The following is a 26564-nucleotide window of genomic DNA, read 5'->3' as shown; positions in this document are numbered from 1 at the left end:
CCGACATTGTTTAATGCATAAACTGCAACCGAATAGCGGCGCTGACGTGAACAACGGACATCATTACGTGAAATTAACTAGTAGTTAAGGTCTATCATCACAATGTATGGACGACTGAAATCTAGTTAAACAGGAAAACTTGATTAAGGACGTACATCGCAACTCGCCTTACGTTAGAGTCACGTGCTGAGTTAGAAAACCCAGACAGACACGTGACAACGGTCAATTGAGTGACGGTTACGCAGCTATTGACTGCGCGGATGGTTCATCCATAGAAATTCAAACTGCCGTGAAATATAAAGCTAAGACACGTCGGACACTAATATTGGACCTTTGGTCCCAGTGATTAAGAGTGGAAATTCACCTAAGTCCCGGACAATATGCAGATAGGTTTAGGGCACATCGATTTTTTTTGGTCACCAGAGACAGCGCCGAAAACGGTGGTTTGAGTAAAGAACAAAATCAGACATCTCCGCAGTCTACAGATACCCCTAAGAGAACGCATCAGAAGGTGGATTGATCTGGAGATGGCTCCGTATGTACTCTCAAACTACTAGGCACAATTCTACTCGGATAGACCCGAATTCGAGGGGACATGTGGCTAGCATTCGGGTTCGTTTGAACTTTCGAAAAATCGAAAAGGATTTGTTGTTCCGTATTCGAATTCGATGTAGAGTTCTGGTGGTATATCTGAGTTATTATATCTAACATATGTACACATTGGAAAGGCGGCGTTCAGTGGCCATTTCGAAGACAACAGCAAGACGACTAACCGGGATCATCCAAACGGCCACAAGGGATTTTACTCACTCGTTACTCAAGGCTGACGATGTCCATTTTTCAGATTTTCAGTGTCCATAGGACGATTCCTGTACCAGAAGTGGTTTCTAAACCGCTTGATTCCTTTTGGCATCAGCAACGTATATAGTGGGACAGTATGCCCGTCTTCGTCAAGAAACACAATGACTATTCCAAAATCAAACGTCAGTGGAATAACCCTGGCGAACTCGAGGTGGAGGTACTATACGGAAGAGAAGAAATTCAACACGATCTCACGGATGCAAAAGTAGGTCAATTGGACAAAGAGAAAGGTGCTCCATATAAGATGAACAACCACCGCAGAATTGGCCTTCTGAGCGCGGCAAAAAGGTTTGTATCCTACTCAACTGGCTAGTCGCGGACATTCTGAAGGGTAGTTTTGTGAACAACACTGTGGCGTTTGAAATGGCTGAAGGACCAAGACAAGACCTGGAGAAATGTTGCGAACGGAATCAGCCGCTCTATGGACTGTTTTTGTGGACTTAACCAAAGCCTTCGACTCAGTCAACAAAAAAGCACTGCGAAAGCTCGACTGCCCAGACAAATTTGTCAAACTAATCAAGGTTTTCCATACAGAGTTAAAAACTCGGGTGCGAATCTGTACAACTATTTCGAACGACGTCGAAAGTGATACCGAAGTTAATCACGGTTGTGTTTATAGCTCAGGTTTTTCTGACTATTATCTGATAAGCCTAAGCGCTCAGTCATTCCGCTGTTGCGAAGGTGGTGGTTCCTTGGCGAAAATACTGCTGGTTGCGGTCAACTGATTTTTATTTCCGCACTCCGAAACAGAATTACAGCGAATGAGTGCAGTGTTTACTTCAGTCCCATTTTGGCCTAAACAAATATCTCCAAAACGCTTGTCTTTCATCGCCCTGTACCGAGAAATGAAAATTGAAAATCAAGCATTCAGCTACATGCTTGTGAGGTAGTGTGCTGAACTGCTGCACACTATCCACAGACCTGACACTTGATAAGGAAATAAGCACACGAACTGCAAAAACAAGCGCGGCATTTAGATACCTTGAGAAACACGTGCTGCGCACACACGCCAAAGCTGCAACCACCACAAAGCTGCCATCTAGATTACTGTGCGGCAGCAAGCGTAGACGCTATACAGAAGACACGTTCGGGTTATTGACCGACTTCACTTGCAGTCTGCGCAAAATCATTCGGATCAAATGGAAGGACCGAATCCCGAGCACCAGAGTGCTCCGAAGACCAAGCACTGTTGGGTTGAACACAGTAAGATGCGAAACCAGCTCTCCTGTTAGGTCACTTGAAACGAATGGCTGAACCTCTCATCCTGAAACAATCCGTCTATGGTGAGCTGAAGGATGGATTTCGAAATCAAAGACACCCGGAATCTGGTATTGAGTATCTTTCAGGGAGCTTTAGTAGACGGCAGTTTGCATTCTAGATCATGGAAGGATCTAACACCCGACAAAGCAGTTTGGAAAACGGCTGTCTTACGAAACATGAGAAGCATCGAGACGCGACATGTGGCAATGCTACAAAATAAGGGAATCATTCGGAAGGTGCCAACCTCCTCAATACAGTCTCGACAGTGTTGACTTACGCAGCTAGTGGACGCAGATGCCACAGTAGGATCGGCCATGCGGATTATTAGCAAATTTATCTGTCTACCTGCTAAAGGTAACGATCTCATTCTCCCGGGTCTAGATCTTCACCAACGGCTTGTACCTAACACCACAGTGGGCACCAGGCACACCGTCTGAGCTTCCATACCGTGTGAACGCGCCTAATGGTTTGCTTACTACTAACGGCCGAATTCTACTAGGATACCAGCTATCCAGATATACTTAGGTATTCATTTTACACAGAATATATTATATTGCTGTGAATGGTTTTGATTTCGAAGAAAAGCAGACATTTTCTGCGTCTCTTCAGACAAAAGCCCAGAGAGTGAGGGCATATGGATATCCGCTCCGTGCAACTTCTCCAAGTGTCCGGACAGGAAAATAGCAAAACACATTAGGAAATTACGTCAACTAACAACACTCATTAGACTTAACTCATCGACTCTAATAAGTAAACAAGTTCGGATGCCGTTCTTCACTGTTGGCTAGCACAAGTTCTGGCTCCAATTGCGATTGCCATACACGTTAAACAACTGATAGTACTTTACATGCTCCATTCCCGTCGGACCCTGTCACTGAATTCGAGTAGTCCTGCCATTCTAGGGTAATGCCGCTTAGTGAGTGAATCAGCCAAAACGGAAGCCTAAAAAATCCAAGCGGGTGCAACAACTGAAACAGCGAGGCGACAGCATACCTGGCGCGAAGTCGAGAGTTGATCAAACAACCCAGCTAGCTGACCGAAACGACATCAGTCCAAAACGGTAAGGCGAGGAATTATTTTAAAACTTAGCTTTCCCGACTCTCCATCCGTATTACAGTAGTACATTCATCCTTTAGAGACTTAAATTCTATAGGTAGGACTCTGGCGAATAGTACACGAACAGTTCTAATATAGGCCTTGACTAATCATTCCACAGCGGAAGTTTAATCGGCAAAGAATTAGCCGGTTAACGTATAAGACTGGTGACGAACGTAACTCGCGATAGAGAAGCGGAGAGATAATCGAGGACGAAAACGCCGGCGGTGTTGGAATGGGGTTGTTACGAGAAGGGAATGCATAATAATAATAATAATAATAATAATGATAATAATAATAATAATAATAACCACAAAACCTTTCAGAAAACGATTGGTTTCAGCTCGCTTCGGTTGCATATCAATGCAGTGTATGTTTGCAGACAACATGATAACTCAGCTGCCTAACCATGAGGTCACAACTGAATGCTGTATTAGAAATAATAAACAGCCTACTCTTGCAATTAGCGCGTCAGATCTTCAGCCTCAATGACAAAGTCCGCATCCACACTAGGTACAAATTCACTCTTATCTTAGCTTGACTCACATATCTTGGGTTTAGACCATAGATGTGTGTGAAATAAAGGATTAGGGCGGAACCTAATCCGAAAATCCATCCTAAGAAATGCATAATTGGAATTCGACATTACAAAGTCAAGGGGAGATAAGCTTTATTCACCAATCCACCCGTCATATTGTTACATCCTTTACTCGGAATGTAAAGAATCCGGTCGATATTGTCCAAATTATTAAATGTCACCTCTTTTTTGTTCATTGTAGGGTCTTTCGCTCAACCACTTCAGGCTCCTGGTTTGAATAAGGGGTTGGAGCAGTAAACTCACTACGTCTGGCAGAATGTAGAATGATCATTAGTCTTCCACTACAGACAAGAAACACGCGAGCCTGAATAACTTGAAGATATATTTCTTTGACCACAAGAAAACCACACTAAAACGCTTTGCCTGAAGGAAACACTCAGACGGTGAAACAATTACAAATTAATCATTGAAGAAGCATCGTGTTGATGGGAAATTTGCCACGTACCCGTAAGAGTGCTCTCGTTCACGATACAATTTCCGGTGAGCACAAACGCATCACAATGCATGACGCATCCTTTCCTTGGGATTTCAATCAGATCACCCGGAACCAGTTCAGTCGAATCAACTTGAATGAAGTCTGAGTGCATTTGGTGGAAAGAAAACAGGAAGTGACAGTCACTGAACTTGAAAAACTTATAGGAAATAGGATACGGCGGGACGACGGGAGGACCTAAATATCAAAGGATTAAGAGTATACGCGGAGATCATTCCAACTGTTGAGTGACACGAAGACGCGACCCAGTACGGGAGAGTTCATCATCGTCATCATCATCGACAGCATGACATCAGTGTTCAACACCGATGCTTCACGGGAGAGTTAGAGTGAAAATTTTCAGGAGGCTGATTAGATTGTTCGAAAGATATCGTATTAAATCTCTGGAAGAAGATGCCATTGGCCTTCACTTGCAAGCGAGTTCCGAATGGTCAGGGTGTGAAAATTTTTTGAAAATTTTCCGTTAGAAAATAAATGCAAGATCCTTTATGGGGGCGAGGAAGAGATGAGGTCGAAGCGTTTCCCTACAACGATTCCTATGCAAATTGGTGGTCTGGAATACATAGTACATATTTCAATCACCTTAAACGGATAAGGCATGTTGGTACGTTTGATGATTGCGATTCACCCCCTGGCACTCAGTACGGATGCTCTACAGCCAGCTAACTGCTTTGCTACGAAGACCGAAGTGCGGGTCTTCACACAACTGGAAGTATATATATATATATATATATATAGAATGGCTAGTTGGCTACATAGGCCAGACACCCTTTTAGAAGAGAATGACCCCAACTATTGGTCAGTGGCGTTAGGAGTCACCGCGCATCTACTGTAGGTACACATCCCAACAAGATGATTCACCCAGTCATCCATAGTACGATACAAAAACATCGTTGCTTTCTAAAAGTATCACGATTGTATGTTGATATGTACACAGTGCGAAGATGATAGGCCCTGAAAACCTGTGCGGTACTGCTTGAAAAACTGAGGAAAAAGCAGAGTACAAGAAAGGGGGTTGACACCGACTTTTGGATGTTCGCATCATATCTGTGACCTGTCGTTTAGCACCGGACGATCCTCCCGAAATAGGCCGGCAGGGGTAAACGCGGATTGGACCTCCGTTGAAGCGTAGCCAGTATTCAAAAGGGGCTTAGAACCAAGTTACAGGTGACAATCCAACAACCCCCCCTCTGAGGTCTACCCGCTGTCCTTAGAACGAAATGTTTCAAAGGTTTTCGTGATTTCAAAAAATATCTTCGAAGAACTCTGCTTTGAGGTCGCACAACGCTAACGTATGAAAACCGAGAGGCCTTATAGTCATTTTTCAGAATATTATCAGAGAGAGTAACAAACAGGATCACAGTTACCAAGCTACACCGTGCACAACAGCGCGCATACAGCTGAAAGATAGTGCTTAACACTGGAATGCTTAGTACAACAGACAATGATCGCCCATTCCATAGCAAACTTCGAATGAAACTATACACAGACTGTAGAAGACGATAGTCGTAACAAAACGCACATTAGAGAATGTCCGAAGAATGTATCCTCGACAGTAGAGAAAGAATGTACACAAGGTAGCGGACGCGATCGACCACAAGTTCACAAAACAAACTATGAAAGATGGAAAGTTCCATTAGCTTAGACACCTAGTGATATATGCTGTCCATAACAACATTCCAGTCTACGGGGAAACAGAGCGAGGTGCCAGGGTTCATTCAATTTAACAAGGTGCCCGACTGTAGACGTACCGGTCAGGCCGTTCACTTCGCGACACACGGAAACGAGAGCAGATCCGCAAACGGTTTTCTTCAAAGCAATTTCGTTCTGAACAGAGACAAAATTGGCACGGTTATACAGCTGAGGACAGGTAACTGTCAATAAAGAGACATTTTGGCCTCTCTTGGTGGTTGGTTGGGGAGATACATAATTAAACTGTCAGTTGCTTTCAGAAACAATATCTTACACATTCTCTGTGATGATTTCCAAGTAAAGCAGCACTGCAACTCAACACGAATTTGGTCCAATTCCAACAAAAGGGTGGATTTTTTGGTTCCTCAGTCAGCTGAGCAGCATATATTGATGTTAGTCGCAGTTATCTATGCGGAGCCACTCAGAATATCCACTCAACTTCTGATTCCTCTTCACACCTCGATTGTTACTTAGAGATACTTTTACCGTGCTGTTATGTCTAAAAAGGATCGCCCATTCACCGGTTAAGAGGTGCAGCAGGAAACGTGATGGCATTTAGTTGCTAGAATAAAGGAGGTTGGATTCGGCGGTGTCCATTCCGACAAACGAGAAAATCCAAAGATTCAAAAAAAAATACACGGCATCATCAAATTGACCGTAAAAACTGTCAGAAAGCTAACTAAATAAAAGCGAAGCATCAATACAGCGAGTCATGCTTTCCCCTCATCTTAAACATGCACAGGAACACAGTCGAGTACTGCCTGATTTGAGCCAGGAAGGAAGAATGAACGGTTGCAAAAAAGATTGTGCCGCGCACACATGTAGATTCCGATGTAGACTACGGGTGGAAATAACACGTTAAAATCGTTGCGCTAAGTCGAAGAGTTGGTCAGGGGAAGATAGCATGGGAATAAAAATCTAACTTCCACGAAAGTACAGCTGGAAACAAAAAAAGTGCTAGTAGAACCTACGGTTGGAGGAAGGCAAACGATCTGAACTGAACGCGATTCCACAATAAACCTGGATATTTGATGTAATTCTGTGATTGGCTGCCTCTTAACTGTCTACAAGAATGCAAGGCTAAAGCTCAAAAGGACATATTCCTCTGGATGACGACGATATGGTTCCATTTGACTTACTCGACGCAGCTCGTACACTTGCATGATGAGTGATAGAACGGACATGATCAGTATGCACGACGCATACATCCAGTAGTCATCTGCAAACCAAAGGGCGCAGCTGAAGACTTGGAAACAGTAAAACGGATTCAAACACTGAAAACAGAACGGAATAAAATAAGTGTAAGTATGGCAGCTTTGTCGGTTGACAAGATGGTTACAAACTAGCACTTCAAATGTTGGAACCGGCGAAAACAGGTCAGTACAGAGAAAGGGACATTTCAGTATCTCCTAAGAATTGATCACTTTTAGGAGGGACGCCTATGACTTAACGCCAAAATAAAACATAAACAGCTGAATGTTGTGAACCCCCAGATGCGGTATTTCAGCATTTTCTGCAATGATTGACTGCACACGAACAGTCGAACTTGCGATGACTTTCTTCTTCCCACGGATTGGTTAGATCAGTTATGCCATGAATTTCTCAGTTAACGGTCACGTGTCACAAATTGCTGAATTCCACATAGAATCCAAAAAAAGAACGACCATATTAGCATCCCATTAACAACAGCTATCATGCCCTCAACGCAACAAGACGCCCATCTAGGGTGGTCAACAGAGTGCACTCTTAAAAATATGTAAGCCCGGCTGAGAGGCCTGACAGCCCTCCTACAGGCTAGTTGGAACGCAATGGTGTGCCGGAGTAAAGGAATGTCTTGACGTTAACCCCAATCTCCAGAAAAGACGCCATAACATGCAAAAGCTACTGCGGCACCAACCTGCTGGCAGTAGTATCCAAGATGATGGCCAGGTCCATGTTTCGAATCCGACCTCTGCCTATCGAGTTGCCCTGTCTAGGTTTGGGAAACCTGGTAATATCCCAGCTCCCTTCTGGTGGTATGACAGCTGGGCACCGAAAGGGTGTTACAGCTGAATTATCATTATTATTATTATTCACTCCGGAAAGGTTCCTGAACAGTGCCATTCTATTTAATGTGGTTGTTTTTCTGCAGCTGAAACCCACTTTCCAGTTTGTTGACTAGTAACTATGGCAGCCACTGGTGGTCAGAAATGTTTTAAATTTTTCTTGTTCATACGGGTGTTGCAAGCCAACTACTTCGGGAGCGCACGAGCACATGAAGGATTTTCGCCCGGACTTACCAGCACCAATGGTGTACTACAGAGCTGCTCTCTCGTCACTCCTCTTCAGCCCTGTAATGATATGTGTGCTGCCTAGAACATGTCCCGATACCTTTTAAACCTCGGCGGTTGGAATGCGCCTGGAGCATTTTCCAAAAATACATAGTACACAAGCACTACCGTTCATAATAGAAAAAAGATCTCTCAAACAGCTTAAGAATTTGTCGCGCGGACTGGCATGCACTTCAAACTTAACAAACTAGAAAAAATCTACACTTCAAGAAAAGTCGATAGACCTGGTAGACAAGTTAATTCACCTGGACAGTTTCGATGCCCGATAACCTAGCTGAAGAGAGGATCCCCTTTCGAATAAGGTCAGGAAAGCTTTTATCAAACGCCGACGTCTATGGCCCCGGTGTGATGCCAGTTTGTTTGCCAAAAACAGAAAAATACATATCTCTCTACGGATCAGAGATATACCCCCTAAACATAGAATATATACGCGAAAAATTTCGATACCTAGTCTCTGACGTTTTCAATAAACTAGCTGAATTAGGTGAAAACAACGGATATGCAAAATACGCCTGATGAACCAGGTCATCACGCTTTATACTATACGCTACTAAGAACAGCACTTTCATATCAGAAGACCAACTACCTTGCAGTGCCACTCTCGATCGGCTCTATGCTGGATGAAATGGACTGAACGTGGACAATCCATGACATGCCAATGAACCATAGAAGTTCAAGTATTGTCGACTTGACAACTACCGCCTTTCTGGATCCAGGGCTTTGGATTCAGCTCGTCAGTAGTTAGGCAGTAAGGCGGTCGATGGCGCATCCATGTCAAGGTTATCGCAGTGAACGAGAGCCTGTCAAAATTACTGTTTCCTCAGACAATTAGTACAGTGCAACATCTGTCAACCGGTTAGCCCATCGTCCCAGATGTCCGAATCCTGCTTTTGCTGCTTTGTCATATATAGTCTTCCTTCGACACTGTCTGTTGAATTCCTCCCTATCCCATATGGCGATCACTCTTCTGTAAACAAACGATATAGGAATGTCATCCTTCCAGCCACGGAAGTGACTAATGTCATTCCACCACTCGAATCTGATGTTTCGCGCTCGTTTCCATCAACAAAAAAACAAATTCATTATACCAACCACTAGTCTCTTTGATTTGCTCAAGGATGAGTGTTACTTGGAATCGACCACTCTCCTGTCCAGCAAGAGTTTAGACTATGTCTTGCCACCAAGAATCTCAACACAAGCAATATCCTAGCTCATCAGAAATGCGCCATGGTGACTGTTTAGTTTCAGCTAAAGGCGTACTGACAAGTGCTACTGTATTTTGGCCACCAATGGCCGGACCCTAGTCCTGAAATATTCACGTCGATTCGGGCCACAATCCAGTCCGGTGTAAATTTTAGATAAAGTTCCCCGATTAACCCCTCACCTAGCTATCGAAAAACTTTATAGACCCACAAGTTGAACAACCTTATCAAAGCAGCCTATGCGGAGTCTAAAAAGTTGCATCCTTAGGAGAAACCAACCTTAATGGGCGCCAAACACGCACTGCTACGCACATTACAGGAAACGATATGTGATTGCACACCAAAAGAACACTGTATTTCACAACAGTTACTATCGCCCCTCTAGATGAGGCGTTATAAGCCTTCGGAGACAAAAGAATTCAGCCAGGTCTGTTAGGAGTCAGCTCAGGCCTAGTCTATGTGCGGATGAGGTAGACCCGGAAATTGAGAAAGCCAGTACAACTGAGAATATTCGGATACTGTTGCAGCTCACAGACAAAACGGGAACCAGGAAACAGGATGTCAGTAAGGCTATCGAATGAAATACTGGAAAGTTAATATACAACAAGGATAAGCAGAGTGACTGCTAGGCCGAAAAGTTCCAACAACAAAGTGATTGGCCAGTTACCTCATGTCTTTCATTGAAAGCACTAAAACCGGAAAAGGGGTGATTTGATTTTAGATCAGCCCCCAATTTCTGAAGCACTCATACGCCTTCCCGTCTGGGACCCAATATCAGAGTGAACTAAGTTCTTGCTGGTAATGCTCAAAGACGACGATGGACCCTTGTGCTCTTCTCGGATTAGTCTGCCTAGGCTCAACTGCGAACAGAAGAATGCGTTTCGGCGAAGTGTGATCAGCCAGCCAGTGTGCCCAAAAATTCTTCAAGCAAGACAAAAACCTGGGAGCATGATGATGGGCAAGGGATACACTGAAGACATTTTCACATTAAGCAGAAAATGAGCAGCGTTACGCATACCCCGACCAACACAGGTGGGCTTCCTCGACTTTCGACTTCGAGAGTAGATTGAATACTCAATAAACACTTGACCAAAAGGAAAACTCTTGAACTTAGTGGATATCCTTGGTGTCCCTTAGTCCCATGATTTCAGCTGTCATGAAACCCTCAAAGTCAGTGGAGCTAACCAGGGCTAGTTTCGTTTGTTTTTAGTGAAATATGTCACAGAAATCGTCATAAAGTACACTCACTAAGGTATCGTGAACCTGGGCACCGACATCACACAGACCGAAAGTTTAGTGGACGGAGACTATGAAACGGCGTTTTGTAATTGATGAACATGCGTGTTCCAAAACTATCAGAGGCAGTTCCTTGCTTCAGGATGTGCATTGCGCCCTCAGAAGGTAGTCTTACTCCAGTTAGAAACGGTTTTAGTTTATGGCGAAAGATGATGTTTCCATCCGGGTTGGGAAGGCCAGAGCAGCTTTTGTGAACCTACGTCACCTGTGGCCCAGGCGTGACATCACCTCTGTCAAGGGTCGAGTTTACAATGCTGCGGTGCGCTCCATATTACTATATGGATCAGAAACCTGGCCGCTGCGTGCTGAGGACGTCAAAAGACTTTCAGTGTTTGGCCATTGATGTCTTCGGAGCATTGCCCGAATCTGGGAACACCGGATCAGAAATGCTGACGTATGTCAAATGGTATTCGGGAGAAATGACTCACCCCCGATGGATGAACTGATCACACTGCATAGTTTGCGCTGGTTTGGTCACGTGCCCGTACGTCAGTCGACCGACTTTCTCGAAGGGCTTTTTCCGCTCAACCACGTGAAGGGTGGAAGGGAGCCAGAGGCGGTCATACAATCACTTGGCAGGGAAGTATAAAAGCCATTAACAGCAAACTCAGCTGCGCTGGTCGCTGCCGTCTTCCTGGATGGGGACCCCGAGACGAGCCACATCAATGGCTAGAGACATTGTCAGACATGGCCCAGTCGCGCCCTCAGTGGCGCTCGTGCATCCAAGCTATTGCCTTCAATGCACAGCTCCTTTTCCAACCTCCCGTCCCACTTGACAACCCACTGACAGTATTGGATTTATGAACCAATGTATCATCTTCCGCCTGCAATGCGCAGCTATCGACCCCCAAATCATCGGTGAACGAAACTGTGGTAGCTACAACTACTGTACGACGAGTAGGCGGTCATTACAGCTGACAATGATGATGACTTCGAAAAATGTCATCCCCGACCTAAAGACCTGTAACGTCAACAAACACACGACAACTGAGGTCTTCGTAGTACTGCATAAATTAACTGAGTGTAGCAATTCGTACTGAAATGACCCCTAAAACAACAGTCGGAATCCCTTGGGTAGTAAACAGTGTGGTTGGGGCGTGCACTATGTCTATCGAAGAACAGTGCCTTTCACACCAAATTCTTGTTGGTCGTTCCCATAAGACAGACAACGAGGTGGCAACATGACACCGAGATGATTGGTGTCAGTTGAGTACCTGGGATCTTCCATCACCTCCCAGGTGAAATCCACGTGACCTCCCTCCACGACATGNTCATCACCTCCCAGGTGAAATCCACGTGACCTCCCTACACGACATGGGACTTAGTCCATCCCCGTGCCCAGCCTGCTGACATTTTCTAGCCGGGCCACTTTGTTAACGTTTGTTTGTCATTGTTCACTGAACTAGTGTTGAGTGAAGTTCTCAGAGATGCCACGCCGGTCCTGCTGAGGTCATGCTTCAATACGGTGCTCAGGTTTTTACTTCTACAGTTTCGGTAAGTCTTTCTGACCACTCCCCTGAAGATGTGAAGTTTATGGCACTAGTTCCAATCCTTCCTCTCCGTTCTCACTTTTCACTAGGACCCCTTTCCTAAAAGATTGTGCGGCCAAGAAGCTCCAGCTCCAGCTGTTCCTCTGTTTATGATGAGGATGATGACGATAACGATTAAACAGAAATGGTGGTGGTGGTGAAGGAAAGTGTTGCTACTGGAAGCAGCATACCTTTGGTACATGATTATTGGTCGATTAACTGGACTGAAATGACGACCAGTCTTTCTTTACTCTGTATTCCACTCCCCATATAAAGAATTGCTACACATGCTTAAACCTAAAGTTAAAAAGCTACATTACATTCATAAGACCTCTATCCATTAATTTCCCATGCTGTGAAGATATCATCGTAAAAAAATGGCATTTACATTGAGGAAACTTCGTCCTTCTAGTCAACATAAAACTTCAATTCATCACGTCAACCTCACCTACCATCACGTTTTCTTCTGTTGTCTGTTGACGGCAGAGCGCACAACGTTAAGGGTACCCATGCTATCACATGGATGAAAAACCTTATGAGCATCACCAAGAGATTGCGTAAAGCTATCAATGTTTGAGCATCGACGTCCTCCAAGGCGTCGTTTGTGCCTGGTGATAACATCGGACCGCCAATGTTGAGACACGTCCAGTGGTTTTCGTAGAAAACGACTCATACCACATAGGCAAACTGGACACTTCCTAGAGCGCACTGGGTTGGGTGATGCCTATAAATGCCAGCAGACAGGCGTCCTCAAGGGGTTCATCAAGGTCAAACCCGTGATTTTCGGAAGCGTATTAAGAGAGGTTAGGTGATGATTTGGCAGTTGGGTACGAAGGCCATGATCAGGGATTTAGTCACACCTGTAACCCTGACAGGGACACAAATTCAAGCCGCTATTCAAGATGCGAAGATACCCTCCGCGATTCTCCAACCCAGGCCAAATCATATGCAATGAACGATCGATTCACAATCCAATGGTAGCAGATATCCCCTCCAGTGCACGCTAGCATTTTTCATTGGTTATCTACTTGAACTCGTCCCCAGACGGCAAATTCAAACAGGCAGTCTTATTACTACGCTAAAGAAAGCGGTAAACGTCTAGGCTACAACCAGCTACAACTCACCTTGGTCAATAACAATTTTATGATCGGGGTAATTCGGAGAACGATTTCGTTGGGTTCGTACAGCGCACGACGATTGAGAACGATGTGCTCGGGCAGCGGCCTTGCTGGGAACAGCTTCGCATATGGACAACCATTCCACTCACTATAAAATAGGAAAGATATCAACTGAGCGAATATTTCGTAGGAAAACTAGTCTTTAAGGTTTCTTCGGAAGTGTATAATACATTAGAAACACTATATGCGAAGGTGCATCTACAGGGGTCGCCTCATGATTCAACCGACAAAATATCCGTAGTACACTTCCCTCACAGCAAATACTACTCACAAAGTTGTCGAAAAGTTTTCAACAACCTCATGCGTTTGGAAGCAACTTGACTGGTCCCCTGCCTCTAACTTTTGTCCGACTGGATCAACTCTGGACGTAATGTATGGGCATAGAATGTTGATCCATTCGGAATTATTAGCTGGCAGAATCGACCCAAACAGCTTCGGCGATTACGAGTCTAAAGGCCACTCAAATAAGTAAGAAGGTAAACTAAGCTATAATTTTCACACTATGCAGTGTTTGTGTGACACATAGAAGAATCTCCACGGAACCCTCCATTTGTAGTATTGTTCGACAGAATATGCTGCTTGTAGGCCGCTGCAAGTTTCAAGTGGGCCGATTTCAAACATTTTTCATTCGACAGTATTAATAATTTCAAGGCTAGTCAGAACTGTTCTACAGCTCAGTACCTTGCCCAAAAGAACAAAAGTTGCGGGAGGATGTGAAATCCTGAAAACCGGGCCAACCGAAACACGAAATGGTCTTAACGCAGAACATTCGGTTGAAGAACCAGATTAGTTTTCAAACGACGTTCCATCTTCAGGTGCCAGGCTGCTATGCTAACCGGAGGAAATACAGCGGCTGAGATAATGCCAAGTTAACCAAGCCTAGTTAGCAGTCGAGGTGCGGGGGTTGGATTCAAGGTATGGACATTTCGGCCAGTAAGTTTACTGCTTAACCAATGAGCTATTGCGACCTCAGTATGGTAGTACGATGCTCAGATACCGATGCTCGACATGTTCGGGAGGTTCAAGACGTGCAGGCTGGTCCGTGCAACACAGCAGCGCGAAGAATGTCATGCGAATTACAGGCTACAGGGTAGCAAGCTACAGCTAAATGAGATGCAAAGGATGTGTGTTACATAGGTATATTACATCATGTGGTTGGGTGGTGCTCAATGTCTAGTGTGATAAGGAAAATACAAACGTATAAAGGAGTATTAGTCAGTCGTTGTTTTGCCGGCTGCTCTGAAAATGTACGTCAACGGATGTGAAACACAAGTGCCAGACTAGTTATCGATGGAGATGAGACAACCAAGCGCGTGTCCCAAGATTCTTATTTGACACGTCACCTCGTTTGCCTAATTCAACGAACAGCTCCACTCAAAAGCTGTTTATCGTATTTTGGAAGAATGCCAGTGAAAAAGAAAATCGTTTTTCTCCCTAAGAGAATGCATCGCTTAGAGAAGTATCGGATCTGCCCGAAGAGACATAGAGTGAACATTTGTTACTATACCCCGTCCACATTGTTGATAACACTTGGGTCACGACACATTCAGTATGAATTGTGAAAAAAACGTTCTGATGATAGATGAGCGTCATCACTATTTCTCTCCATTCAGTGTTGGTGTGTTTGAGTCCAAGATGTTTTGATAAGCAGTAGTTATTCTGGCGGACGAAGCATTTTTGGCACAACTAGTCTACAGTGACTGAACTTAATCCCTAAGTTCCAACTGCATCAGGGTCATTCCTCCCGGTTCTCAGCTAGTTGTGCTCTGTTACGAGCTACAAAGTGGAATATTGTTTTCTTCAGCTGACTAATTAGACCACGTGGATAGTTGCATGAGAATATGGCAATCCCTTATGAAAGTATCACGAACGCTGACATGAGGGCATTACCTGTTGAGTTCTGGAACAATGGAAAAACCGGGTCATTCCAACACTGAACTGAGCCTCGAAATACCACCAATATGTGGCTGTTCTACACCAATTTCAACCACCGAGAAAATTTGGGTATCTGAGAAGCTACTGCCGAATGATAAACAGTATGTGGATCCTACCTGGGGATCCCGATGGATCCTGACCATGTGAGCAATACTGTCTCGCAAGGAAACGGGATTATTTATACACTTCAAGGATATTTTCGTTGTTTCAGTGTGCTTTGCAAACTTGAATCGCACGCTTAAATTTCCACCGAACTCTAAGACAGATAGCCTGAAGGTTGTAGGCCGTGCATTAAAAGCTGCATTATCGGTGGTAAAATTTGCGTCGTTTGTCGCACTGAAACGGGTTGTGCGGAAGCCTATAGGTCACATGCAAAACAAGATGACATTTGCTATGTAAACCCGGCTACAGTGATCTTCTTAGGATGGGTTGCTCGGAGAGAAATAGCCCCAACACAGGGTCTAGAGCAAGCAGTCTATCATCATTCAGCTGTAACACCCTTTCGGTGCCAACTGAAGGAAGCACGAGGACTAAGATACTCCCAGGTTCCCCAAGCCTAGACAAGGGAAATCGAGAGGCAGAGATCGGGTTCGAAAGACGGACCTTTCGATCAGTGAATTCACACTCTAGCCACTGAGCCATCTCGTCCTACACAATCTACCGTGCAATCCCTCCAGAAAAGGCAAAGGAATTTTCCACTTCGAACCGCTTCTTCAACACCTGAATGCCGTGCTATGTGCAACATCAGAGGCACAGGGTATCAGACGCAAAATTATGTTGATCTCGTTGAGTTTCGTTGAAGTCCTACGTTTTTTCATGTCTTCAATAAGGCCGTCATTACTGGCGTACGGTGGGTACTACTGATGGCGCATGCGAGTAGTATGTTTTCTCGTAAATCCGCTTCGCGTCTCTTAAAAAGTGAGATCTCCTACGGAATTTGTGGAGTGGCTTTGTAGCATTTGATTAACAGTCGGTGAATATCCATGTAAGTTCAGGAAGACACGTTCAAGGAGAAGATGGATATTCAGTTTTGTAAACAAGATGCATATGAGAATTTTGCTCCCCTGTCCAATAGTGTAACTGTTTGGTTGGTGTTTCTCTGATAAGCAAACCCGAGGCGAAGGCCTTCTTTCTTTAACTGGTAGCCCGTGGTATACTACTGCTGTTACTGCTGATGGAGACCCTGTAATTCCTGACTAATCGAACTGGTTCCATAAAATGAACAAAGCTAATTTTTGATATATATATATATATATATATATGGGCGAGATGGCCCAAGTGGTTAGAGCGAGAATTTACTGACCGGAAGGTCCGCGGTTCGAATCCGACCTGCGCCACTCGACTTCCCCTGTCTAGGCTTGGGCAACCTGGCAGTATCCCAGCCCTCGTACTTCCTTCGAGTGGCATGGCAGCTAGGCACCGAAAGGGGGCTACAGCTGAGCGCTTTTTTTATATACATAGAAATCACGCCTATCTACGTAGACGATCTATATAAGAAATAACGACTTGTGTCGCATAACATCCATGGACGTAGCATTTTTCGTTCCGGTATATTGGGTAAGATTAAACTCATTGCAAGATACAACAAACCAACAAAATCATCTGTTAAAGTTATAAAGTCCGGGTATAGTTGCTGACAACCTGAATATAGTGCACACATTACCTGAGTAGATTGAACTGACAGAGGTCCCGATCCCAAATATATTTCAGTTTCTTATAAAAGAAGTAGATGGTAATGTTCGGATCCTCGAGAAACTTGTTAGGATTAATGCAAAAAAATACCTTGTCCATGGAACTCGAGCAGTCAGGTGCTACTTTGTTGATAGGGACTGTGTGTGTCCTCACCATCATCTCCCTGAAGTGTCGAGTGATCACAGTTGAACTGAAAACATACCCCTCATCTTCGATAACGGATGCGAGTACACGAAGAACGAAATAAACACCGGAAGAATCCTGCCAACGCAATTAGGTATGCATATTAACAATGTTAAATACAACATACAAATCAAAAATATCTGAAATGCATTGACACTAGAATTCTAACAAAACACGGGGTCAATGTTTAAAACACGGGCGGCACACCCGATGGAGTGAATCTACTGGATATCAAGATACTGAGTAATTGTCATAGTTCCCTTTAGTGACCCCTAGAACCATACACAACCCCTAAATAGCATCGGTTTACGAACAGCACGTAGTGATTTTCAGGATTCAGACATGGATATGTTGTTGATTAGTAACTGACGACACCAGGCTCACCAACGAATAAAGTCGAAACGCCTCGTGTACACTTACACCGTCTCTGGAAGGAGTATTATTGATGTGTTAAACCTCATGAAAGCATTTAGATTCCCCTGACATTGCAGGGGGGTAAATTGCTGCATAAACATATTGATGACACGGAGAGGAGTTAGCCCTGTTTGATACTACAGGATTTGATAAACCCAGACGAATGCTTTTCATCGATCTTGACTGATCTAAAGTGGGCGAGAAAAACTTTCACTAAGCCAACGGACTGCTACAAAACTACTATGGCTAAAAAAACTGCAAAAGCCCGTGTGTACGAGCCGCCACAAACAGCGGAGTTCTCATATGGGTCATTGTAATAACGTGTGTAATACACCCTCTGCCGGATGTCTTTCCAGTTAACGCGATTGCAATGACTCATCATCATCATCATTATTATCGGCTGCACTTGTCGTACAGTGGTTGTATCTGCTATAATTACGTCCATCGATGATTTGGGAAGGTAGGTTGAGATGCCTCAGTGTTTAGAGCGCGAAGTTAGTGACCAGAAAGTACGTGGTTAGAACCCGACCTCTGCCTCTCGACTTGCTCTTCGAGACGGAAACCTGGCAGTATCCCAGCCCTCGTGCTTCCTTCTGGTGGCGCGTCATTTAGGCACTGAAAGGGTGCTACAGCTGAAAGATTGTGGTGAGGTGGAGCAGGTAGCTGCGCATTGGAGGCAGGAGCTGATAAATTGGTGCGTAAATATACATCTGTCAGTGGACTTTCAAGTGGGGGGATTGGAAAGGGAGCTATGCATTGAGGGTAATAGCCTGGATATACGAGCTCCATTGAGGGCGCGACTAAACCATTGATGTGGTCCGTCTCGGGGTCTCTATTCAGGGAGACGGTAACAACCACCGAAACTGAGTTTGCTGGTATTGGCGAAAATAACCCCTCGAGGAAGTCGGTCGACTGAAATACGAGGCGTGGCCAAACCATCGCAAACTATGCAGTGTGATCAGTTCATCTATCGAGGATGAGTTATTTTTTCCGAATACCATTCGACGTACTTCAGCACTGCTTATCCGGTGTTCCTACCAGACTCGCGCAATGCTCCGAAGACATCCATGGTCAAACACTGAAATTCTTTTGAAGTCCTCAGCGCGCAGCGGCCAGGTTTCTGATCCGCCTGGTAGCATGGAACGTACCGCAGCATTGTAAACTCGACCTCTGACGGATAAGCTGATGTCACGCCTACGTCACGGGTGATGAGTGTTCACAAAAGCTGCTCTGGCTTTTCCAATCCGGATGGAAATATCATCTTTCGCTAGACTACCAGGGCGAGATAGTCCAAGTGGTTAGAGCGCGAATTTACTGACCGGAAGGTCCGTGGTTCGAACCTGACCTCCTCCTCTCGACGTCTCCTGTCTAGGCCTGGGCAACCTAGCGGTATCCCAGCATGGGATGGCAACTAGGCACCGAAAGGGTGCTACAGCTGAATGATTTTTTTGAGACTACCAGGGCTGATACAGCCACTCAGGTAGACAAACTTGTCTACTACCTCAAGCGGCTCACCCTCAAGTATGAGGCTAGGGTTCAAGCCTACCAAGTCTTGCACTAGAACTTTACACTTTTCAGATGTGAAGCGCATACCAAACTGTGAGACAGAATCGTTTAGATTGATCAGTATTGTTTGCATTACCACGAGGTCACATCCAAGAAGAGCTATGTCGTCTGCGTACTCGATATCTGTGAGTGGGCGCCCCGGAAGAACTTCGAGCCCATGGGCACTAGAGGTTGGGAGTGAGTTTTCCATAACCGTGTCAATGATGAAATTGAAGAATGGTGAAAGTGGACAGCCTGCCTGACACCACTTGATGTGGTGAACTCTGGCGAGAGCTTCCCGCAGACCTCACAATTTCGAGGGAGTTGGCGCACAGCGCCTTAAGGACACGGCACTAGAGCGACCATTTCGAAAACACAATTGCACCTCTAGTATGGCAGAAAAGATACGTAGTATTGTTACCCTAGTGTTATCCCTAGTCAGTGTGCAAATGTTATTCAGCACGGGATATTCACGTGCAAAACCCGTATGACATGAATTAAAGCCGAATGTATATGAGGACCTTACGGTTGTGCAACCGTCAACATAGTGTCATAGTTGGTAGCATCTTCATCCAACAAAATGTTGCCAAGAAGTGGCTGTTAGTGAAGTCATTATCATCCTTGCCGATAGACATACACCGTTAATGACAACTGTGAGGAGAGACGCCCTAGTAAAGCAGGAAAAGGGGAATGGTGGGGACTCAGTACAAACAGTTTTACGTTCTTATGGAAAACAACACCTTAGAACAACGAGACAAACACACCCCAGCGGCGCATTGGAGCGAGACGCCATCAGTGGGATTGACCAACGTGTACTGCGAACCCCAATAAACATGAGCTCAGAAAACGACAGACATACTTTAAGCACACAGGACTGCGGTATACCCGACAATATGACTGGTTACATGCACTGTCCCGTAGGGTTTCCGAACAAGTGTAACGAGAATCACGCGGAACCCAATCGGATTGATTCAGGGATTCCATAACACTCAGTCTGAAAGGCAGTCGCCTTGACTTTGTGTTGTCAAGCCATGACCTGTTCCATGCGAACCTTTCTCCAACAAGTTCGGAGTGCGAAATAGTGCTTTCTTTGGTGTATGGCGGCCAAATATGCGTAGTACATGTCCAAACTACGTTGACCTAATGAATTTTATTTGCGTCTCCAGTGATTCTGCTTCGTAAGTTACGTTTACACTTCACTAAGAACACGCCGCAGCCAGCTAACGCCTGCCATACTATGAAGGTATCGATTATCGAACAACTGAATCCACTTGAAGTCTCCGGATTGAAGGGTCCTGTTATCACAACCACAGATTACGAATACTCTCATAGATGCATTGCAACCATGGCCCTTCAGCTTCCACAAACTTCATCTTTGGTGGCACGAATGGCCGTCGTGAAGGAATTGGACCTCACCGTGGTGTGCCGGTTTGTGTACCTTGGCGACCCATTGAGCTATACTGAGGGGTGTCCGCGCGACACTCAGAGTCTCTCATACCAGGTTGGTCAGTGGTTAGAGGTCTGACGAACACAGTCTCCTGGTACTCCAGGTTGGGGGTTGGAACATGTATGGCGACTTGTTCCGTAGAAAAGGTAATGCATTTGCATTTCCCCGCCAAAGACCGCTGCCTTGCGGTTAGGCTTTTGAGCCAAAGGCATTGGTTGAGGACCCTAATCGTCCTCCTGTCTAGGTGTGGGCGCCCTGGCAATATCCCAGCCCTCGTACAACCATGGCCTACACAACTAACAATATTCTCATGCCACATCGGCCGTCGCGTGGTGCCATCAACCGGGTCGCCTTACTTGCTGCATACAGCAGGGCGGGTAAGCGAAAACATGCTACTGCTGACGCCTCCCTTCTTACACATTCACGTTTTCCGTCTTCCGCCCTCCCCTGCCCAAATCTGAATACTTTCTCCGCAGGTCCCAGCTCTAGGACGGGCCGTTTTGCTCGCCCTGCATCACGCTCATCACGTCTGAGTTCAGCCACAAATCTAAGCACTTCGAAGTCTGTTTCCCAACGTCGAAAACCTGCTTAGCCACTGAAGCAAACAGGTCAACAGGTGGCTCTTGCGCGTACACTGGATTTCCTCTCCGTTGATAGATGTTGTTTGTCAGAACCAAGGACGCAGGACGCAAGTACTGTGATCAAACTGACTGCCCCTCGCTCTCTTCCAGGTTCCGGCTGCGCACCTCTGGTGATGCAGAGGCCGCTGCAGCTGGATATGCTGGAGTAAATACTGTATTGAGCGAACGAGCGGAAGCGTCTCTCCTTGGATACCCGTTGACAGTCGCCTCTGTGCGGTTCGTTTGGCAACATCGGTGAGAGAACCTAGAGGAAGTGAGGTTCATCGCACCTTGTTTATTGTTTCTGCTTACGCCCCAACTGACTGTAGCTCTGAATCTGCCAAGAACAGTTTCTACGACATTATGGGTGCCCTTCTACAACAGGCTAAAAGCTCAGATATCGCTGTGGTTGCTGGTGATATGAACACCCAGGCAGGTAGACTACGCGCTCCTGAGGCCCGAATGGGTGGTCGTCTTGGTTTGGACACGAGAGGCACGGACAACGGAGACCGCTTACTTCAGATTTGTGCCGATCACACACTGTTTCTCTGCAGTAAGAATTTCCGGAACAGCGGAAATCGCCTGACAACGTAGTGCCCACCAACAGACCAACGTCAAATCCAAATAGACCACATCGCCGTCAATTATCCGACACCGGTGGTACGGTGTCAAATAACCAAAGCGTTACTCAAAGCCAGGATGTCTGCTTGCAGTACAACCCAGCCAACCTCATCCAAGGATTGGATCTCTGATAGGACCGTGTCTTTGCTGGAGACCCGGCGACAGATTCCACCTGGGCGCTACCACAACTCCACCCGGCGCATCATCCGACCGCTGATGCATCAGAAGCGTGACTGGTTATGGATGTCGTCAGCGTGTTAGTAACGAGGTGATTAGAAAACGGGTATTTGGTTGTGCTGCAGGCACTTCACTTCGAAGAAAACAACCAGCATCGTCGACTACGATGGCTCGGTCATGTGCTACACATGCCGAAACACCGTCTACCGAGACGAGTGTTGTTTTCCATGCCTCCTTCAGGATCGCGCAAACCGCGAGGTGGAAAGCACATGACTTGGCAGAAGTGCGTGAAAGAGAGCACGAAGAGTTTGAGTGCTGCTGGTGTTGTACACCTTCCAGGATGGGGCCCCGTGACCCCGTCTGTGCGTGGCTGGAGATGATGATGATGGCACGAATGGTATCCCCATAATCAATCCATTTCCTTACCTACTAGATACATGTTTATTTCAGTATTCACACTATAAGCCGCATTATTAGTGAATAATACAAAACGGGAGATGATTGTAACCGATGAGCTCAATATCGATTTCACTATAAGATGTCTTGCCATGTATTAACGCTCAGGTCGGCGACGGAAAAACTTTGAGATTACAGCTCGAAACTACATGCATCATGGAATCCCGTTATACTGTGCAAAGAATCACGGTAATTTGTAGCGAACTAGTCTCTATGTATAACCCTAATATCAGAAGCAGAAGAGAAGACTCAATGCATTTTACACTGAAAAAGACTTACTTTGATTAGCACCTTCTGTGCATCGGGTAGGGGACACAAACTATGCGTACACTTGAGCATCCATTGTGGCATCCAGTGAAAGACTAATCGCAGTAATCCACAGGTAAGAAAGTAAGATATGTACACGATAATCTTCTTTATCAAACTCGGTGTGTATCCTTTGATTTCCTGCGAGAGGTAATTAAAAAACATGCAAATAACCAACACATGGCGTTCCATCAGGCTCGTATATCCGTGAACAGGTGCCAAGGGGATCTTGAATGACCCCGCCATCCTGATGCCCGTTTTTCATCCTTTTTCACCGAAAGATAAATGCGTTGTGTCAGGAAACCATGAACCAGAGATGTTCGGGGTGGAAAAGGTTCAGATGGGGAGCTGAAGCCAGCGAAGCTTCAGGAATGGCTGTAATGTAAGAGGAAACCTCTAGTTGAAGTAACGGAAACCAAGGGCAAAAGCTTGCTTTGAGGCAACTTCGTTGCGCATGACTCTAATCCGCGAATTAGCAAGTAATAATGAGAGCCAGGTAAAAGAGTAAAGCAAAAGTAAAGTGTCCAGACAACCTTAGTGATGAATAAATATTGGGCGATGCTGAAGTCACGAAAGCACCCCATTAGTCCCAGTGTGTGTTATTAGCCAAACAAGCTTATTCCTTAGGTTCTCGTTCGAAAGAGGCGAACCAAGTTCACCAGGCAGTGAATAATTTTGCGCGCCTGAACCGTTGTTCACTGGTCTGCGTTTTCAGTCTCCAACTCTCTCGTGCTCTTGGTGAGGCCGTAGTCAACATGGCACTATAAGCACTAGTCAGCGCAGTTAGCGCGTTGTCTGCGGCAAGCTAACTGAGTAGACGATATCGGGTAGTCATATTTGCATGATCAAGGTTCCATCCTCATTGGATACCTTTTAATTAGGCGTCGGAACTTGTCTGGCCCATTACTCACCAAGTGCTTGATCGATGATGGCGTGAAGAGCAATCCTAATTCAGAACTTCATTGTGAAGCTAAGAATGGCGTTAGGCTCCACAGACTCAACGACAAGCTTTTGAATCTTTCACACGCTGTTCCCACTAGGTTCCGCTTTGCGCTGACGGGAAGAGTAAGCTCATTGTCTTCTGTCTGAAGTGCTGGTTTCCAAAACGGTAAAAGAGTTTTACATACATTATTTGAGTTATATTCTGATATCTCGACATCCCCGGAGAAGCATAAGAAGACATCTCAAGCCTGATCCTGAAGTAGCCGTCGATCACATCAGGCTCCAAAAGAGAAACCACTGCGAGGAAAGCAGTTCCTTTTCCTCTCTCAGAGAGTAAGACTCACTTTGAACTGATTTCAATCCATTCGGACAGGGGAAAGCACAAGAGCATCCAGAATCCTGACCAGATACTCAACAGTCTTCGACCGAATTATATCTGCTGTAGCCCGCGCTGAACAAGCTTCGGCAACAGTTTAGAAACATTTCGCTTGAATTACCGGGTGGTGTGAATGTTTCTGTTAAAATTGTTTTTTATTTCTTGCCTGGCTTCGTATCCCTGTTTGAAACAATATCAGTGTAATCTCCGTTCATCTCAAAATTCACCATACTATAAAAGACGTAGCTTAAAGTTGTCAATCAAAAAGTGTAGAACACGGAGTATTTGCACATTAATCGAAAAACACCACAGATACAACTGTCGGTTGATGATCAGCCTCAAGTTCAGGTTCAGTTAGTCCCAATGTGGATGGTTTCCAACAGAACATATACTGGCGTATCAAGGAGCACCCGAGAGTCAACGGTAGACCACACCGAGAAGAGAATCGGATCCAAAGTGCATCGTAAAAACGTTCAGGAGTGGTCTCGGAGGGGACAATCGGTATGGGCATGGCCGAATGTTAATATAAAGCAACCCCACAAGACCTTCCGCGCTTTGAACCAGCTCGAAAAATAGAGCAGTCACCTATCAAGATCTCCGAGTCAAGTACGCGGTTCTTACAGCTGAATATGATGATGACGATAAGGAGGAGGAGGAGGAGAATTTCAACACTCTCTGCTGCCTCCGAAGGCGGGAGGCCGAGAGGTGTGATGTCAGAGATGTTAGAAGATTTAATAGCTGTACACCGGGTTTCAGTCCAAAGCGCCGAAGGGACTTCTACCGCATACTAGTCTGCTTCTTGCTTTGGTGGTTTCAGTAGCTGCTTTTCATTTGCAGGGTTTTTCCGCCTCGTGGGAGTCCGGTTTGCGCAGGCATTTTACTTTTGGGGGAGGTAACTTCTCCCCTCGTAAGCGAAAACTTCGACAGTTGCTACTTGCAGCTCGTTGAATATCGTCTTTTGGACGATTAAGTTTGTTGTTGTCCACTGGTTTAGGGCAAACATGCATTTGTTTGGTTTCTTGGGCACTTTGGCGCGGTTTGATTCATAAGGTGTCTCTGTGAGGCCCTGTGCGTTGGCAACAGTAAGATTTTCCGCCTCGTGGGAGTCCGGTTTGCGCAGGCATTTTACTTTTGGGGGAGGTAACTTCTCCCCTCGTAAGCGAAAACTTCGACAGTTGCTACTTGCAGCTCGTTGAATATCGTCTTTTGGACGATTAAGTTTGTTGTTGTCCACTGGTTTAGGGCAAACATGCATTTGTTTGGTTTCTTGGGCACTTTGGCGCGGTTTGATTCATAAGGTGTCTCTGTGAGGCCCTGTGCGTTGGGTGGCAACAGTAAGAACCATTCCTTTTGGTGGCGCTCCCCATGAGGCTCGTTGAAGCTAGCAAACAGCTCTCTGGTTTGACGAAGTCCATGCCTGTTTGACTGCAGTCGCTTTTCTTTCGTGTTCGTGTGGACTCCCGAGTCTTCCGTGATCAACGTGGCCAACTGGGTGTACGAGGGATTTTCCGGTTCGTTTTGTCGGGTTTTTGGCTTAGGCTGTCAGGTCATGGGGTCGACTGTGTCCAAAACCGGAGAGGCCACTTTTGACGGAGTGAAACTGGAGACTGGCAGTTTCACACTCTTAGTAGTTGTAGGGTTCTCAGGGCATTCCCCGATGTCGAGGTCAACGCTTGTCGTTAATTTGTAAGTAGGCTTCGCCACTTGCCTCCTCACAGCTGGCCCAATCCACCTCAGAAGCAGTGACTTGTGTGTGCAGTTTACTGCCAAGCCTTTAGCGTCTGCCACGGGAATAAGCGATGATGGCTCTACATACTTTGGAAGCTGCGTCCACGTGATGCTTGCCAACTCCAGAGCACAAGGGGCTATAATTACCACGGTTTTAGCCAGCTGGGGTTAGCTGAACCTGAGCCACGCTGGAGCCTGTTTCGTGCCTCTTCTCTGGGAATTCTGGGTCCCAAATTCCGCGCCTCCAAAGGGCGATCCTAAGATATACGTTTGATTGTTGGGTAAGCCTTCTAAATGCTAACCAGCATCTTCTTTACGGCAGGAGGCGGGACAAGGCTGACTAGATGCCCAAAGGTTCGATTGCGTTCTTTACGCGTAACCAATCTGCGTGAAGCAATCCGTGTTCATGCTTTATGGGCGAGATGGTCCAAGTGGTTAGAGCGCGAATTTACTGACGGGAACGTCCGTGGTTCGAAACCGACCTCTGCTTCTCGACTTCCCCTCTCTAGGCTTGGGCTACCTGGCAGTATCCCAGCCCTTGTACCTCCTTCGTGTGGCGTGGCAGCTAGGCACCGAAAGGATGCTACA

At 45.7% G+C, this 26564-nt stretch overlaps 1 protein-coding gene across 1 annotated transcript in view; it reads right to left on the bottom strand.

Annotated features, from left to right (window-relative positions):
• The window catches only part of T265_02125 (hypothetical protein), a gene marked incomplete at both ends in the record, with an annotated part of 36996 nt that extends 13702 nt beyond the window's left edge, over positions 1–23294 (bottom strand). The window contains 6 exons of the mRNA XM_009166299.1: positions 4260–4391; positions 6059–6134; positions 7139–7273; positions 13481–13622; positions 17133–17422; positions 22904–23294. Coding sequence (XP_009164563.1) covers positions 4260–4391; positions 6059–6134; positions 7139–7273; positions 13481–13622; positions 17133–17422; positions 22904–23176 — 1048 coding nt within the window. The remainder of the gene's footprint in view (positions 1–4259; positions 4392–6058; positions 6135–7138; positions 7274–13480; positions 13623–17132; positions 17423–22903) is intronic.
• Between the last annotated feature and the right edge of the window lie 3270 nt (positions 23295–26564).

This window comes from Opisthorchis viverrini (assembly GCF_000715545.1).
Source record: "Opisthorchis viverrini unplaced genomic scaffold opera_v5_25, whole genome shotgun sequence".
Taxonomy (NCBI): Eukaryota; Metazoa; Platyhelminthes; class Trematoda; order Opisthorchiida; family Opisthorchiidae; genus Opisthorchis; species Opisthorchis viverrini.
The sequence above is the reverse complement of the archived record's forward strand: the minus strand, read 5'-3'. Positions and strand labels throughout refer to the sequence as shown.